Here is a 17,438-nt window from a genome sequence, read left to right on the forward strand (position 1 = left end):
GAGAGACTGTGTGAGAGGGAGAGACTGTGTGAGAGGGAGAGACTGCGTGAGAGAGAGAGACTGTGTGAGAGGGAGAGACTGTGTGAGAGAGAGAGACTGTGTGAGAGAGAGAGACTGTGTGAGAGGGAGAGACTGTGTGAGAGAGAGACTGTGTGAGAGAGAGAGACTGTGTGAGAGAGAGACTGTGTGAGAGAGAGAGACTGTGTGAGAGAGAGAGACTGTGTGAGAGGGAGAGACTGTGTGAGAGGGAGAGACTGTGTGAGAGAGAGAGACTGTGTGAGAGGGAGAGACTGTGTGAGAGGGAGAGACTGTGTGAGAGGGAGAGACTGTGTGAGAGAGAGAGACTGTGTGAGAGAGAGACTGTGTGAGAGAGAGACTGTGTGAGAGGGAGAGACTGTGTGAGAGAGAGAGACTGTGTGAGAGGGAGAGACTGTGTGAGAGGGAGAGACTGTGTGAGAGAGAGACTGTGTGAGAGGGAGAGACTGTGTGAGAGGGAGAGACTGTGTGAGAGAGAGACTGTGTGAGAGGGAGAGACTGTGTGAGAGGGAGAGACTGTGTGAGAGAGAGACTGTGTGAGAGAGAGAGACTGTGTGAGAGGAGAGACTGTGTGAGAGGGAGAGACTGTGTGAGAGGGAGACTGTGTGAGAGAGAGAGACTGTGTGAGAGGGAGAGACTGTGTGAGAGGGAGAGACTGTGTGAGAGGGAGAGACTGTGTGAGAGGAGAGACTGTGTGAGAGAGAGAGACTGTGTGAGAGAGAGAGACTGTGTGAGAGGGAGAGACTGTGTGAGAGAGAGAGACTGTGTGAGAGAGAGAGACTGTGTGAGAGAGAGAGACTGTGTGAGAGGGAGAGACTGTGTGAGAGAGAGAGACTGTGTGAGAGAGAGAGACTGTGTGAGAGAGAGAGACTGTGTGAGAGAGAGACTGTGTGAGAGAGAGAGACTGTGTGAGAGAGAGAGACTGTGTGAGAGGGAGAGACTGTGTGAGAGGGAGAGACTGTGTGAGAGAGAGAGACTGTGTGAGAGAGAGAGACTGTGTGAGAGAGAGAGACTGTGTGAGAGAGAGAGACTGTGTGAGAGGAGAGACTGTGTGAGAGGGAGAGACTGTGTGAGAGAGAGAGACTGTGTGAGAGAGAGAGACTGTGTGAGAGAGAGAGACTGTGTGAGAGAGAGAGACTGTGTGAGAGAGAGAGACTGTGTGAGAGAGAGAGACTGTGTGAGAGAGAGAGACTGTGTGAGAGAGAGAGACTGTGTGAGAGAGAGAGACTGTGTGAGAGGGAGAGACTGTGTGAGAGAGAGACTGTGTGAGAGGGAGAGACTGTGTGAGAGAGAGAGACTGTGTGAGAGAGAGACTGTGTGAGAGGGAGAGACTGTGTGAGAGAGAGAGACTGTGTGAGAGAGAGACTGTGTGAGAGGGAGAGACTGTGTGAGAGAGAGAGACTGTGTGAGAGAGAGAGACTGTGTGAGAGAGAGAGACTGTGTGAGAGGGAGAGACTGTGTGAGAGGGAGAGACTGTGTGAGAGAGAGAGACTGTGTGAGAGGGAGAGACTGTGTGAGAGGGAGAGACTGTGTGAGAGGGAGAGACTGTGTGAGAGAGAGAGACTGTGTGAGAGGGAGAGACTGTGTGAGAGAGAGAGACTGTGTGAGAGGGAGAGACTGTGTGAGAGAGAGACTGTGTGAGAGAGAGACTGTGTGAGAGGGAGAGACTGTGTGAGAGGGAGAGACTGTGTGAGAGAGAGAGACTGTGAGAGAGAGACTGTGTGAGAGAGAGACTGTGTGAGAGGGAGAGACTGTGTGAGAGGGAGAGACTGTGTGAGAGAGAGAGACTGTGTGAGAGAGAGAGACTGTGTGAGAGAGAGAGACTGTGTGAGAGGGAGAGACTGTGTGAGAGAGAGAGACTGTGTGAGAGAGAGAGACTGTGTGAGAGGGAGAGACTGTGTGAGAGAGAGAGACTGTGTGAGAGAGAGACTGTGTGAGAGAGAGACTGTGTGAGAGAGAGACTGTGTGAGAGAGAGACCGTGTGAGAGGGAGAGACTGTGTGAGAGGGAGAGACTGTGTGAGAGGGAGAGACTGTGTGAGAGGGAGAGACTGTGTGAGAGAGAGACTGTGTGAGAGGGAGAGACTGTGAGAGGGAGAGACTGTGTGAGAGGGAGAGACTGTGTGAGAGAGAGACTGTGTGAGAGAGACTGTGTGAGAGGGAGAGACTGTGTGAGAGGGAGAGACTGTGTGAGAGGGAGAGACTGTGTGAGAGAGAGACTGTGTGAGAGGGAGAGACTGTGAGAGGGAGAGACTGTGAGAGGGAGAGACTGTGTGAGAGGGAGAGACTGTGTGAGAGGGAGAGACTGTGTGAGAGAGAGACTGTGTGAGAGGGAGAGACTGTGTGAGAGAGAGAGACTGTGTGAGAGGGAGAGACTGTGTGAGAGGGAGAGACTGTGTGAGAGAGAGACTGTGTGAGAGGGAGAGACTGTGTGAGAGAGAGACTGTGTGAGAGAGAGAGACTGTGTGAGAGGGAGAGACTGTGTGAGAGGGAGAGACTGTGTGAGAGGGAGAGACTGTGTGAGAGAGAGACTGTGTGAGAGAGAGAGACTGTGTGAGAGAGGGAGAGACTGTGTGAGAGAGAGACTGTGTGAGAGAGAGACTGTGAGAGAGAGAGAGACTGTGTGAGAGAGAGACTGTGTGAGAGAGATACATAGATACATAGATACATAGAAGATAGGAGCAGGAGTAGGCCATTCGGCCCTTCGTGCCTGCTCCGCCATTTAATGAGATCATGGCTGATCCTTTAATTCAGTATCCCGTCCCCGCCTTCTCTCCGTAACCCTTAACCCCTTTTGCCCGTAGAAATATATCTAATTCCCTCTTAAATATATTTAATGAGCTGGCGTACACTGCCCTCTGTGGCAATGAGTTCCACAGGTTCACCACTCTCTGAGTGAAGAAATTCCCCCTCATCTCTGTCCTAAATGGTTTAGCCCTTATCCTTAAATTATGTCCTCTAGTTCTGTTCTCACCCGCCAAGGGAAACATTCCTTCTGCATCCAGTCTGTCTAGACCTGTCAGAATTTTATACACTTCTATGAGGTCCCCTCTCAATCTTCTAAACTCCAGTGTGTACATCCCTAAACTACATAGTCTCTCCTCATAGGTCATTCCCGCCATTCCTGGTATCAGCCTGGTGAATCGCCGCTGCACCCCCTCCATGGCAAGAACATCCTTCCTCAGATGAGGCGACCAAAACTGTACACAGTACTCGAGGTGTGGTCTCACCAGTGCCCTGTACAGCTGCAGCAAGGTATCCCTGTTCCTGTATTCTAACCCTTTTGCTATGAAGGCCAGCATACCGTTTGCCTTCTTGACCGCCTGTTGCACCTGCATGCTCGCCTTCAGTGACTGGTGTACAAGAACACCCAGGTCTCTCTGTACTTCCCCCTCTCCCAATCTATTGCCATTTAAATAATAATTTGCCCTCCCGTTCCTGCACCCAAGGTGGATAACTTCGCACTTGTCCACATTATAGTGCATCTGCCATTTATCCGCCCAATCGCCCAGTCTGTCCAAATCGCTCTGGAGCTTCCTGGTCTCTTCCTCTGAGCCCACCCCACCTCCTAGTTTAGTGTCGTCTGCAAATTTGGAAATGCTGCATCCGACTCCCTGATCCAGGTCATTAATGTAAATTGTGAACAGCTGGGGGCCCAGGACAGATCCCTGTGGTACCCCACTTGTTACTGCCTGCCATTCAGAAAATGAGCCGTTTATTCCAACTCTCTGTTTTCTATCTGACAGCCAGTTCCCTATCCACGCCAAAACTTTCCCCTTTATCCCATGAGCCTCAATTTTCCATGCTAATCTTTTATGTGGGACCTTATCGAAGGCCTTTTGGAAGTCCAGGTACACCACATCTACTGGCTCTCCCCCATCTATTCTACCAGTTACTCCCTCAAAAAATTCCAATAGATTAGTCAAGCACGATTTACCCTTTGTAAATCCATGTTGACTCTGTCCTATCCTGTCCCCATTTGCTAAGTGCTCCGCTATTTCATCCTTAATGATGGACTCCAGCATTTTGCCCACAACTGATGTAAGGCTTACAGGTCTGTAATTACCTGCTTTTTCCCTACCCCCCTTTTTGAATAGTGGGGTAACGTTAGCTACCCTCCAATCCATCGGCACTGTTCCCGAGTCTAATGAATTCTGAAAAATCATCCTTAGTGCATCCGCTATCTCTAGGGCCACCTCCTTCAGTACCCTAGGATGCATGTTATCAGGCCCTGGGGATTTGTCCACCTTCAATCCCTTTAGCTTCCTTAACACCATATCCTTAGAGATATTGATTTGCGTCAGTTCCTCCTTTGCCAATGTCCCTATTTTTCCCGATATCCCAGGGAGGTTTTTTGTGTCTTCCTTCGTAAAGACTGACCCAAAGTATGCATTTAGTTGATCTGCCATTTCCTTATTTCCCATTATATATTCCCCCGTATCTGACTGCAATGGACCAACTTTGGTTTTCACCAGTCTTTTCCTTTTGATATATTTATAAAAGCTTTTGGAGTTAGTTTTTATATTTTCCGCCAGCTTGTTTTCGTAAGCTATTTTGCCCCTCTTGATCATGCCCTTTGCCCTCCTTTGCTCTATCTTAAACTGTTCCCAATCTTCCGCTCTGGCGCTTTTTTTGGCTATTTTATACGCCCTATCTTTGGATTTTATGCTGTCTCTAATTTCCCCTGTTATCCACGGTTGAGTCACCTTTTTAGATTTCCTTTTATGCCAGATTGGTATAAACAATTTTTGCAATTTTGTCATTCTATCTTTAAATGTTTGCCATTGTTTATCTACCTCCAGTCCTCTCAGGAACGTTGTCCAATCAGACCTACTCAGTTCCCGTCTCATGGCATCATAATTCCCCTTGTTTAAATTCAGGACCTTAGTCTCTGAGTCAATTTCTTCGCTCTCCATTTCGAGTGAGAAGTCGATCATGTTATGATCGCTCTGACCCAAGGGTCCCCGTACAACAAGATTACTGATTAGTCCCTTCTCATTGCACAGTACCCAGTCCAATATAGCCTGTTCCCGAGTTGGTTCCTCGACATATTGATCCAGATAACCATCCCTCAAACACTCAAGGAATTCCTCCTCCTCATTATTTTTACTGATTAGGCTAGTCCAATCTATATGTAAGTTAAAGTCACCTATGATGACAGCTGTGCTCTTATTGCACGCTTCTCTAATTTCCCTCGTGATGCCCTCCCTAACCTCTATTTTACTATTTGGAGGCCTATATACCACTCCTATTAATGTTTTTCGCCCCTCGCTATTTCTTAGCTCCACCCATATAGATTCTGTATTAACTGAGTTAATATCCTTCCTTTCAATTGCATTTATCCCCTCTTTTACTAGCAATGCTACCCCTCCTCCCTTTCTTTTTTGTCGATCCTTCCTAAATACTGAATACCCCTGTATGTTAAGCTCTCTCTGTATGTAAGAGAGAGACTGTGTGAGAGAGGGAGAGACTGTGTGAGAGAGAGACTGTGTGAGAGAGAGACTGTGTGAGAGAGAGAGACTGTGTGAGAGAGAGAGACTGTGTGAGAGAGAGACTGTGTGAGAGGGAGACTGTGTGAGAGGGAGAGACTGTGTGAGAGAGAGACTGTGTGAGAGGGAGAGACTGTGTGAGAGGGAGAGACTGTGTGAGAGGGAGACTGTGTGAGAGGGAGACTGTGTGAGAGGGAGAGACTGTGTGAGAGAGAGACTGTGTGAGAGGGAGAGACTGTGTGAGAGGGAGAGACTGTGTGAGAGAGAGACTGTGTGAGAGAGAGAGACTGTGTGAGAGAGAGAGACTGTGTGAGAGGGAGAGACTGTGTGAGAGAGAGAGACTGTGTGAGAGGGAGACTGTGTGAGAGAGAGAGACTGTGTGAGAGGGAGACTGTGTGAGAGGGAGACTGTGTGAGAGGGAGAGACTGTGTGAGAGAGAGAGACTGTGTGAGAGAGAGAGACTGTGTGAGAGGGAGAGACTGTGTGAGAGGGAGAGACTGTGTGAGAGAGAGACTGTGTGAGAGAGAGACTGTGTGAGAGAGAGAGACTGTGTGAGAGAGAGAGACTGTGTGAGAGGGAGACTGTGTGAGAGAGAGAGACTGTGTGAGAGGGAGACTGTGTGAGAGGGAGACTGTGTGAGAGGGAGAGACTGTGTGAGAGAGAGAGACTGTGTGAGAGAGAGACTGTGTGAGAGAGAGAGACTGTGTGAGAGAGAGACTGTGTGAGAGGGAGAGACTGTGTGAGAGAGAGACTGTGTGAGAGGGAGAGACTGTGAGAGAGAGAGACTGTGTGAGAGGGAGAGACTGTGTGAGAGAGAGACTGTGTGAGAGGGAGAGACTGTGTGAGAGAGAGAGACTGTGTGAGAGGGAGAGACTGTGTGAGAGAGAGACTGTGTGAGAGGGAGAGACTGTGTGAGAGAGAGACTGTGTGAGAGGGAGAGACTGTGTGAGAGGGAGAGACTGTGTGAGAGAGAGACTGTGTGAGAGGGAGAGACTGTGTGAGAGAGAGACTGTGTGAGAGGGAGAGACTGTGTGAGAGAGAGAGACTGTGTGAGAGAGAGAGACTGTGTGAGAGAGAGAGACTGTGTGAGAGAGAGAGACTGTGTGAGAGAGAGAGACTGTGTGAGAGGGAGAGACTGTGTGAGAGAGAGAGACTGTGTGAGCGGGAGACTGTGTGAGAGAGAGAGACTGTGTGAGAGGGAGACTGTGTGAGAGGGAGACTGTGTGAGAGGGAGAGACTGTGTGAGAGAGAGAGACTGTGTGAGAGAGAGACTGTGTGAGAGGGAGAGACTGTGAGAGAGAGAGACTGTGTGAGAGGGAGAGACTGTGTGAGAGAGAGACTGTGTGAGAGGGAGAGACTGTGTGAGAGAGAGAGACTGTGTGAGAGGGAGAGACTGTGTGAGAGAGAGAGACTGTGTGAGAGGGAGACTGTGTGAGAGGGAGAGACTGTGTGAGAGAGAGAGACTGTGTGAGAGGGAGAGACTGTGTGAGAGAGAGACTGTGTGAGAGGGAGAGACTGTGTGAGAGAGAGACTGTGTGAGAGAGAGAGACTGTGTGAGAGGGAGAGACTGTGTGAGAGGGAGAGACTGTGTGAGAGAGAGAGACTGTGTGAGAGGGAGAGACTGTGTGAGAGGGAGAGACTGTGTGAGAGAGAGACTGTGTGAGAGGGAGAGACTGTGAGAGGGAGAGACTGTGAGAGGGAGAGACTGTGTGAGAGGGAGAGACTGTGTGAGAGGGAGAGACTGTGAGAGGGAGAGACTGTGTGAGAGGGAGAGACTGTGTGAGAGAGAGACTGTGTGAGAGAGAGACTGTGTGAGAGGGAGAGACTGTGTGAGAGAGAGACTGTGTGAGAGAGAGACTGTGTGAGAGAGAGACTGTGTGAGAGGGAGAGACTGTGTGAGAGAGAGAGACTGTGTGAGAGAGAGAGACTGTGTGAGAGAGAGAGACTGTGTGAGAGAGAGAGACTGTGTGAGAGGGAGAGACTGTGTGAGAGAGAGACTGTGAGAGGGAGAGACTGTGTGAGAGGGAGAGACTGTGTGAGAGGGAGAGACTGTGAGAGGGAGAGACTGTGTGAGAGGGAGAGACTGTGTGAGAGGGAGAGACTGTGAGAGGGAGAGACTGTGTGAGAGGGAGAGACTGTGAGAGGGAGAGACTGTGTGAGGGAGACTGTGTGAGAGAGAGAGACTGTGTGAGAGGGAGAGACTGTGTGAGGGAGACTGTGTGAGAGAGAGAGACTGTGTGAGAGGGAGAGACTGTGTGAGGGAGACTTCATTCAAAGGCAGAGCGACCATCACAGGATGATCCATGCAGGACTCAAGCCGCGGGAGATGTGAGCGTGTGCGAGGGGCTGCAGAGAGACACAGGGTTCAGACTTGGTGCCAGTCCAGTCAACACCCTTCACTTATCATTGACGCTGCAGTTCAGAAGCTTCTCTTTAAACACTGGACACGCTCACCATTCTTGACTGACAGCCACTCACTGTAAGGGAAGGTGGGAATTACCACCCAATGATGGAAATAGGAGGAAAGGGCAGAAACCTTCAGCCCAAGGTCTCGATAGTGCAGAGTGGGACATTACTCACACAGAACCAGCGTGAGAATGGGCCACAGAGACCAGACACAGACACAGAGACCAGACACAGACGTAACAAAGATACAGACAAAACATGCAGAAATACAAGGATAGAGGCAGACACAGAGCGAGAGAGAGAGTGAAGAGCGGAGTCCATACCCATGAATTCTATTCCCAGATGTTCTGCTGCATTAAGGATTTTCACAATGAGAGAGAGAGAGAGAGAATATCAGTAACCAGTATTGTACAATTCATGCAATCTGATTGTTGGGTGAGGATTCGCTGTTCAATTAGAGACAGACTGGGATTCCACTCCTCCTCATGTTGCTACCCACAAGTTCACCTCAGTTCTTGCCAACATCAGATGAACAAGACGCAGATATTTCAGGGAGTTACGATGTCATCTTGCATTCAATTGTAGCAGAGAGGCTGTTTTTAATTTATAAAATGCTTGGTGTGTTTGACAGAAAAATTTGGGATTTGTGCCTTGGTCACTCGAGTGCAGTGTTACCAATTTGCGAGTCTCACCCACCTTAGCAAGTTTAATGTGAATCATAGGAACAGGAGGAGGCCATTCAGCCCCTGGAGCCTGGTCTGCCACTCGCTGCTGCACGGAATTCTAACTCGCAGTGCGATAGACTGGAGCAGATTTACTGTCTGGAAGATAAGCATCGCCCGGGGTCACAGTCCATCGGGCAGTTGGGGGAAAACGACACGCCTGTTACGGAACCAGCTCCATTTTTTCTTCTGTTAATTTAAATCAGGCAGTTCTGTTAAGCAATGCCTCTCGGTGAAGGCTAAAATTTACCCCAGCAACTTCCGTACAGAGACAACCCATCCCTGTTCTGGGTGGCCACAATAAACATCTGCAGCCCAGATACAGTTACTGATAAACGCAGTCCCACCCGCACATAGTTAATGCTTTTCCTAAGAGGTCGGTCGCTTCTCTCTGCTGTTGTGCTGAAGCATATCTTCTATGTTTCTATAGGGACAGGGTACTGAATTTGGATGATCAGCCATGATCTCATTAAATGGTGGAACAGGCTCAAGGGGCCGAATGGCCTACTCCTGCTCCTATCTTCTATGAAGCAAGTTGGGTGGGAGATGCAGACATTACACATGGGGAGTCTACTGGAAATAGTGGGGCAGAAACTCTCCAACCCTCCACCAAATCTCCAAACCGCCACCAAATCTCCAACCCTCCACCAAATCTCCAACCCTCCACCAAATCTCCAACCCTCCACCAAATCTCCAAACCTCCACCAAATCTCCAACCCGCCACCAAATCTCCAAACCTCCACCAAATCTCCAACCCGCCGCCAAATCTCCAACCCGCCGCCAAATCTCCAACCCGCCGCCAAATCTCCAACCCGCCGCCAAATCTCCAACCCGCCGCCAAATCTCCAACCCGCCGCCAAATCTCCAACCCTCCGCCAAATCTCCAACCCGCCACCAAATCTCCAACCCGCCACCAAATCTCCAACCCGCCACCAAATCTCCAACCCTCCACCAAATCTCCAACCCTCCACCAAATCTCCAACCCGCCACCAAATCTCCAAACCTCCACCAAATCTCCAACCCTCCACCAAATCGCCAACCCTCCACCAAATCGCCAACCCTCCACCAAATCTCCAACCCTCCACCAAATCTCCAACCCTCCACCAAATCTCCAACCCTCCACCAAATCTCCAACCCTCCACCAAATCTCCAACCCTCCACCAAATCTCCAAACTTCCACCAAATCTCCAACCCTCCACCAAATCTCCAACCCTCTCTCTGCTGGTTGTCTCTTTGCAGTTGTGAGACTCTGAGGAAGGTCGACGGTGTCAGTAAACTTAGAGAACCAGACAGATATTCGGTAGAGCTGTGGGATTTTGCAAACTCTTGGGTACAGAAATAACTCAAATGAGCAACAAACACACAACAGGGAGTTGTAAATGTGACAGTTCAGCTGCCCAGGGTGTCAGCTATACAATAACATGACAGGTGCCAAACAGTCAATGTGAGTCTCAGATACTCGTATCAAATGCCATCGAAGTCTGCAGCTGCTCACACTCACACTCACTACTGAGAGTGGGACAGGTTGTGTGTGTGGGTGATGGAGGAGCTGGAATCTGAGAGTGGGACAGGCTGTGTGTGGGTGATGGAGGAGCTGGTATCTGAGAGTGGGACAGGCTGTGTGAGGGTGATGGAGGAGCTGGTATCGGAGAGTGGGACAGGCTGTGTGAGGGTGGTGGAGGAGCAGGTATCTGAGAGTGGGACAGGCTGTGTGAGGGTGATGGAGGAGCTGGTATCTGAGAGTGGGACAGGCTGTGTGAGGGTGATGGAGGAGCTGGTATCGGAGAGTGGGACAGGCTGTGTGAGGGTGATGGAGGAGCTGGTATCTGAGAGTGGGACAGGCTGTGTGAGGGTGATGGAGGAGCTGGTATCGGAGAGTGGGACAGGCTGTGTGAGGGTGGTGGAGGAGCAGGTATCTGAGAGTGGGACAGGCTGTGTGAGGGTGATGGAGGAGCTGGTATCGGAGAGTGGGACAGGCTGTGTGTGGGTGATGGAGGAGCTGGTATCGGAGAGTGGGACAGGCTGTGTGTGTGGGTGATGGAGGAGCTGGTATCGGAGAGTGGGACAGGCTGTGTGTGGGTGATGGAGGAGCTGGTATCTGAGAGTGGGACAGGCTGTGTGTGGGTGATGGAGGAGCTGGTATCTGAGAGTGGGACAGGCTGTGTGAGGGTGATGGAGGAGCTGGTATCTGAGAGTGGGACAGGCTGTGTGTGGGTGATGGAGGAGCTGGTATCTGAGAGTGGGACAGGCTGTGTGTGGGTGATGGAGGAGCAGGTATCTGAGAGTGGGACAGGCTGTGTGTGGGTGATGGAGGAGCTGGTATCTGAGAGTGGGACAGGCTGTGTGAGGGTGGTGGAGGAGCTGGTATCTGAGAGTAGGGACAGGCTGTGTGTGGGTGGTGGAGGAGCTGGTATCTGAGAGTGGGACAGGCTGTGTGTGGGTGATGGAGGAGCAGGTATCTGAGAGTGGGACAGGCTGTGTGTGGGTGATGGAGGAGCTGGTATCTGAGAGTGGGACAGGCTGTGTGTGGGTGATGGAGGAGCTGGTATCTGAGAGTGGGACAGGCTGTGTGTGGGTGATGGAGGAGCTGGTATCTGAGAGTGGGACAGGCTGTGTGAGGGTGGTGGAGGAGCTGGTATCGGAGAGTGGGACAGGCTGTGTGTGGGTGATGGAGGAGCTGGTATCTGAGAGTGGGACAGGCTGTGTGAGGGTGGTGGAGGAGCTGGTATCCGAGAGTGGGACAGGCTGTGTGTGGGTGATGGAGGAGCTGGTATCTGAGAGTGGGACAGGCTGTGTGAGGGTGGTGGAGGAGCTGGTATCTGAGAGTAGGGACAGGCTGTGTGAGGGTGGTGGAGGAGCAGGTATCTGAGAGTGGGACAGGCTGTGTGAGGGTGATGGAGGAGCTGGTATCCGAGAGTGGGACAGGCTGTGTGTGGGTGATGGAGGAGCTGGTATCTGAGAGTGGGACAGGCTGTGTGTGGGTGGTGGAGGAGCTGGTATCTGAGAGTGGGACAGGCTGTGTGTGGGTGATGGAGGAGCTGGTATCTGAGAGTAGGGTAGGCTGGAATATTGGGACTGAAGTGGGAACGCTGAGAATGAAAAGTATTCACCTCAGAACCCGATTCTTCAATCTGCCCTCCACTGGGAGTGGAGTCCCACAAAATTTACCCTTAAATATCTCTTGTCCCCATTTGAGTTATTTATCAGCCTGCCCTTTTACAGCTCTCCAAGGTTATTTAATAATTGAATCCTTGGAAGGATTGCTGGTGATTTGCTGGCTCAGGGTTGCATTCCTGCTCCAGCCCGTTTATTATAAACTTCTCAGTGCCCAACCTTTGACCCTGGCCAGAGGACCATAAGACATAGGAGCAGGAGTCGGTCATTCGGCCCCTCGAGCCTGCTCCGCCATTCAATAAGATCATGGCTGATCTGATCTTGGCCTCAACTCCACTTCCCTGCCCGCTCCCCATAACCCTCGACTCCCCTGTAGCTCAAATATCGGTCTATCTCTGCCTTGAATATATTCACTGACTCAGCCTCCACAGCTCTCTGGGGAAGAGAATTCCAAAGATGCACTAACCTCGGAGAGAAGAAATTCCTCCTCATCTCCGTTTTAAAAGGGTGCCCCCTTATTCTGAAATTATGGCCCCTAGTTCTAGATTCCCCGACGAGGGGAAACATCCTCTCTGCATCTACCCTGTCAAGCCCCTTCAGAATCTTATACGTTTCAATAAGATCCCCTCTCATTCTTCTAAACTCCAATGGGGATAGATAGACTCAACCTTTCTTCATAAGACAACCCCTCATCTCCAGAATCAACCTCGTGAATCTTCTCTGAACTGCCTCCAATGCAAGTATATCCTTCCCTAAATAAGGAGACCAAAACTGTCCGCAGTATTCCAGGTGTGGTCTCAGCAACACCCTTCACATTTGGCCGCAGATAGCGGCATCCTCGGTTCCTGTGAATGGGATTGAGTGAGTCCAAATTCAAACATCTTCAAAGAGAAGTCTCTCTCTCACGAGTCTGCAATCCTGAAATGAAAGTCCAATCCCTTATTACAGCACCTCATCCCAGAACTGAGAGACTGGAGCCAATACTGGCGGAGAGATACCAGGAGTGAGAGCGTAAAGCTTGGTCCATAACCCCCAGCCCTCGCTCCCACCCTTGAACACCTGAGCAGGACGCCCCGCCTTTGGCTCCGAACCTTACACTAACAGCCCGTCCCACGGCTTTGAATTCTGTGCTGGTTTTACTCTTTGTAACGCTTGAGATTTACTTCCTTCACACTGCGGCCAGTGACCAGTGACTGCGGCCAGTGGACAATCAGCCTTCGTACATGGTCATTGCAGGAGATCAACTCGCAGCTTCAACACTCACACACTCGGGAGCTGCAGCACTGACCTGTGTGAGGTCGTGACCTGAGGGGGGGGTGAGGGTGACTGTGGGTGTGGGACCTCCTGAGTTGAAGCCGGAGGTCAGTGATTTTGCAAATGATTTGCAGAAAAGTTAAATAAATATTGAAGGATAAATCTATAGAAAAAAGAATATTTTAAAGCTGCATATGATTTACACATGAAATAAATGTTTGGAGCTTCATTTAGTTTTGGTGTTGCTACGGCCCATTTGTCTAATTGATCCAAATCAGGTCTGGTCCTAAATAGAAACAGGCCGAAGGGGTTGCTCTGTTTATAGAGCATGACTTCAAAGATTAACTCAAATCCCATCAGTCTCTCAGGTGGCTGCAGAGGGCCATATGGCCAGTATATTTGGTCTCCTGCAACAGTCTGGGTTGTCTCCACACTGGCTTTAATCCTGACTCGATAGATTGAGACTTTCCTCTGCTGATTGTTCAAATCAATAATATTGGGCAAACCCACTAAATCGTAATGGACCAGAGGCCACAGCCTAAAAGTGCCCTCAAATTTGGTAACCCAGAGAAGGAGCTGAGGACAGGGTGATTCGATGCTGAATTGGGATTGAGGGAACTTGTGAGAGCAACACCGAGAGAAGCTGAGAGAGTTTGTGGCTCCGGCATTTCATGCTGTTACTAGGCAATAGGCACTGAAGAATTCCATTGGACGAGGAGGTGCGAGCTGGACTGGTGCGTCAGAGAGTTACAGGCACTGATTGTGCATCAACAGAATCTCACCACTGATCTCTGCGCCACTTGTAAACAGAAATTTGTTCGACATAGACATTCGTTTTTCAACTCGGAAACATCACCAGTCTCCGTAAAAACATTTAACGCCAGTTCTGGCCTTAGATACAAGCCCACCAAAATCTAAACCATCAGCAAACCCCGTACAACTAAAAAACAATCGTTAAAAGTCAGATTTTGACTTTGTGGGATGGGATAAGAATGACAGCGAATCAACAGCCCGTTTTACAAATCTCCCCTTGTTTACTACGATCGACTCAATAAATATGGGGAGATGTAAAACGGGTCGACTCGCGATCACTCTCACACTATCGTCAGAATCTACCCCTCGGTGTAATCTTTGCACCGACTGTTGAATATAAACATCAGCCATTACAGCCAAATAATTGAGTGGTGATTCTTAACGGTGACGCATCACCTGATTGGCCACCACTGAAATAGCAGGGCAGGGGTGGGGAAGAGTCTGGGGCAGATAAGGAGATGGGGTGAGTCTGGAGGAGACAGGGAGAATCTGGGTGAGATGGTGAGATGGGGGTGGGGGAGTCGTGTGGCGAGGAATATTTTTGGTATAACTGCTATCTGTAACCGTCAGGATTTTATGAAGAGGAATTGACTGAATGCAATTCACGGAAACAAGTCCAAATTTTACCAAACATGGCAGTCTCCATCCATGGTTGTGAAACGTAACACAAAGCACATCACACAGGAAGCCAATCACAAGGCCCAGGAACAGAACAAAGCACGGATACAGGAGCGAGACATGGAGAGATACAGGGGAGAGATGGAGAGATACAGGAGAGAGACATGGAGAGATACAAGAGAGAGATACAGGAGAGAGACGGAGAGATACAGGAGAGAGATGGAGAGATACAGGAGAGAGATGGAGAGAGATGGAGAGATACAGGAGAGAGATGGAGAGATACAGGAGAGAGATGGAGAGATACAGGAGAGAGATGGAGAGAGACGGAGAGATACAGGAGAGAGATGGAGAGATACAGGAGAGATACAGGAGAGAGACATGGAGAGATACAGGGGAGAGACATGGAGAGATACAGGGGAGAGAGACGGAGAGATACAGGGGAGAGAGACGGAGAGATACAGGAGAGATACAGGGGAGAGATGGAGACAGTAGGTGAATTTGGTGATTAAATATCAATAATACAGAGGTGAAGCTTCTTTAATTGACTTCCCATTTTCTGTTCCTTTTCTGAGCAAAGCCTGGACACTCAGTGTAGTAGGAGGCAAGTGAGCGAACTGTGACTGAAGAAGTGAGACCCTCTCGATCAGAGACTGGGGGTCAGGGGCTGATGGTCGGGGGCTGGGGGCAGAGGGTCAAGGGCAGAAGGTCAAGGGCAGAGGGTAAAGGGCAGAGGCTGAGGGTCAGGGGGTCAGGGGCTGAGGGTCAGGGGTTGGCAGTGTCTCAGTGAATCAAAACAACCAACCCCAGGACCACAGACTGTACCGGGGGGAGATTGTGTACAGGGGGTAGGTGCGTCTATACATTTTATTTTACATTTTCTTATATGGAACTCATTGAACTTCCTGTGAACCTTGCTGTAAAGGTCAGGTGTCCTCCCGGGGGAGGGGGAATCACTAATGGAACAGCCAGCTCACTCCAATTGTGAGATGACCTTTTGTGGGTCGAGGGCTGTGTTAGTTGGCACCCAGTAACAATGCTCAGTCATGACAGGCTCCAGGCTCCCCTTTGGCCAAACACGGACAGATTCGGAAATAAAGGATCTGAAAACAAGAATCAAAAGTGCCGATCTAACCCTGCTCCTGACCCAGGACCAACAGTAAAACTCTGCCCCTCTGAAATCCCAGCTGGTGAATCGATGCAAAGTCTTACACCATTCCAAGTTTAATCACAAAAGGCAACCCATTGCATCAGTGCAGGACTCGCAATGGACTCAGAATGGGCGTGAAACCACCTGGAGGTGAAGGTCAGGACCGTTGGTCAGTGAAGATCAGAAGAAAGAAACAACAGAAAGTGACGGGAAGGATGGACGTACTTTGAGGCAACAGGTGAATCTTACAGTGGTCACCTGACGCCCCTACCCAGGAAACAAGATAACAAACAAGAAAGGAAAGATTGACCACAAGGTTATCAAAGGGCAGAAAGTGACCACTCCTTTCCCGCTGGGACAGCTGTGACCCGTCCAACATTACACATTGTGCTTATCACCAAAACTCTCATAGTCACGGTGCCCATGGGAACCAATAGTTACGCTTCTCAAAATAGTATCTGATGAAGAGAGAAATCAGGGTTGTTTTTGTGCTGGATAGTCCTCTATATCTATAGTTGTGTGTGATTTGCAATACCTGGTTGTGTGTCCTCTGTAGACTCCCATCCAACACGACAAGGTCGTTGGCTTTACTGTGGATGCCAACCGTGCTTCAATTGTCCAAATCGCGAGGAGGTGCAGATGCTGATTTGGGTATATTTAAAGGACATTAAATTCTCTCCCTGCCCATCCATGCTACAACTTTACAGCAAAGGGTCATCTCCATAGCAACAGTTGCCATCAGCAACTCACATTGAAAGAAGAAAACATTAAACGTACTTGGATCTGATAAGATTGAATCAGTTTTCGGCAAATATTGGTCACAGCGAACGCCCTGGTAGCCCTCTTTGCACCTGAAGAAGAAGGAAATACATGACAGAACGAAGGCATGGGCTGACATATTGCAGTAAATAGGTGAGGCTCAGGCAAAAACAAACAGGAAACAATATTCATTGATATTCGAGTGTGTGCCACTGGTCACTGCTGAGCCAGTTAGAAACAACACAGGACGTTCATTATTGCTTCCAGCTGCTTAAGTCTTTCGATGGAGTCTACATAGGATTACTCAGGATATACGGCACAGAAACAGGCCATTCGGCCCAACCGGTCCATGCCGGCATTTATGCTCCACTCGAGCCTCCTCCTGTCTTTCCTCATCTAACTCTATCAGCGTAACCCTCTATTCCCTTCTCCCTCATATGGTTGTCCAGCCTCCCCTTAAATGCATCGATACTATTCGCTTCAACCACTCCCTGTGGTAGCGAGTTCCACATTCTCACCACTCTCTGGGTAAAGAAGTTTCTTCTGAAATCCCCATTTGATTTCTTGGTGACTATCTTCTATTGATGGCCTCTAGTTATGCTTTTCTCCACAAGTAGACACATTCTCCCTGTATCTGCTCTGTCAAAACCTTTCATAATTTTTAAAGACCTATATTAGGTCATTCCTCAGTCTTCTCTTTTCAAGAGAAGCGAGACCCAGCCTGTTCATCCTTTCCTGATAGGTAAACCCTCGCATTTCTGGTGTCATCCTTGTAAATCTTCTCTGCACCCTCTCCAGTGCCTCTATATCCTTTTTATAATATGGCGACCAGAATTGTTCGCAGTACTCCAAGTGTGGTCCTAACCAAGGTTCGATACAGGTTTAGCATAATTTCACTATTTTTCAATTCTATCCCCCTGGAAATAAACCCGAGTGCTTGGTTTGCTTTTTTTGTGGCCTTGTTAACCTGTGTTGCAATTTTTAGTGATTTGTGTATTTGTACTCCGAGATCCCTTTGTTCCTCTACCCCACCTAGACTCGCACCCTCCAAGTAATAAGTGACCTCCCTATTCTTCCTACCA

General features: G+C 49.6%; 1 protein-coding gene across 5 annotated transcripts in view; it reads right to left on the reverse strand.

The window, feature by feature from the left end:
- The window catches only part of LOC147098712 (pro-neuregulin-3, membrane-bound isoform-like), a 241,566-nt gene that overhangs the window by 24,791 nt on the left and 199,337 nt on the right, over positions 1-17,438 (reverse strand). For 2 of the 5 annotated variants that reach the window (XM_085970768.1, XM_085970765.1), the window contains exons 3-4: positions 16,375-16,448; positions 8,253-8,279 (exon numbers count right to left, since the gene is read on the reverse strand). In XM_085970768.1, coding sequence (XP_085826894.1) covers positions 8,253-8,279; positions 16,375-16,448 — 101 coding nt within the window. Of the gene's footprint in view, positions 1-8,252; positions 8,280-16,132; positions 16,240-16,374; positions 16,455-17,438 lie in introns of those variants that run through there. The other 3 variants (XM_085970769.1, XM_085970770.1, XM_085970767.1) reach the window with 3 other exon arrangements.

This window comes from Somniosus microcephalus, chromosome 29, assembly GCF_052327205.1.
Source record: "Somniosus microcephalus isolate GS21.2 chromosome 29, FLI_Smic_1.0, whole genome shotgun sequence".
Classification (NCBI taxonomy): domain Eukaryota; kingdom Metazoa; phylum Chordata; class Chondrichthyes; order Squaliformes; family Somniosidae; genus Somniosus; species Somniosus microcephalus.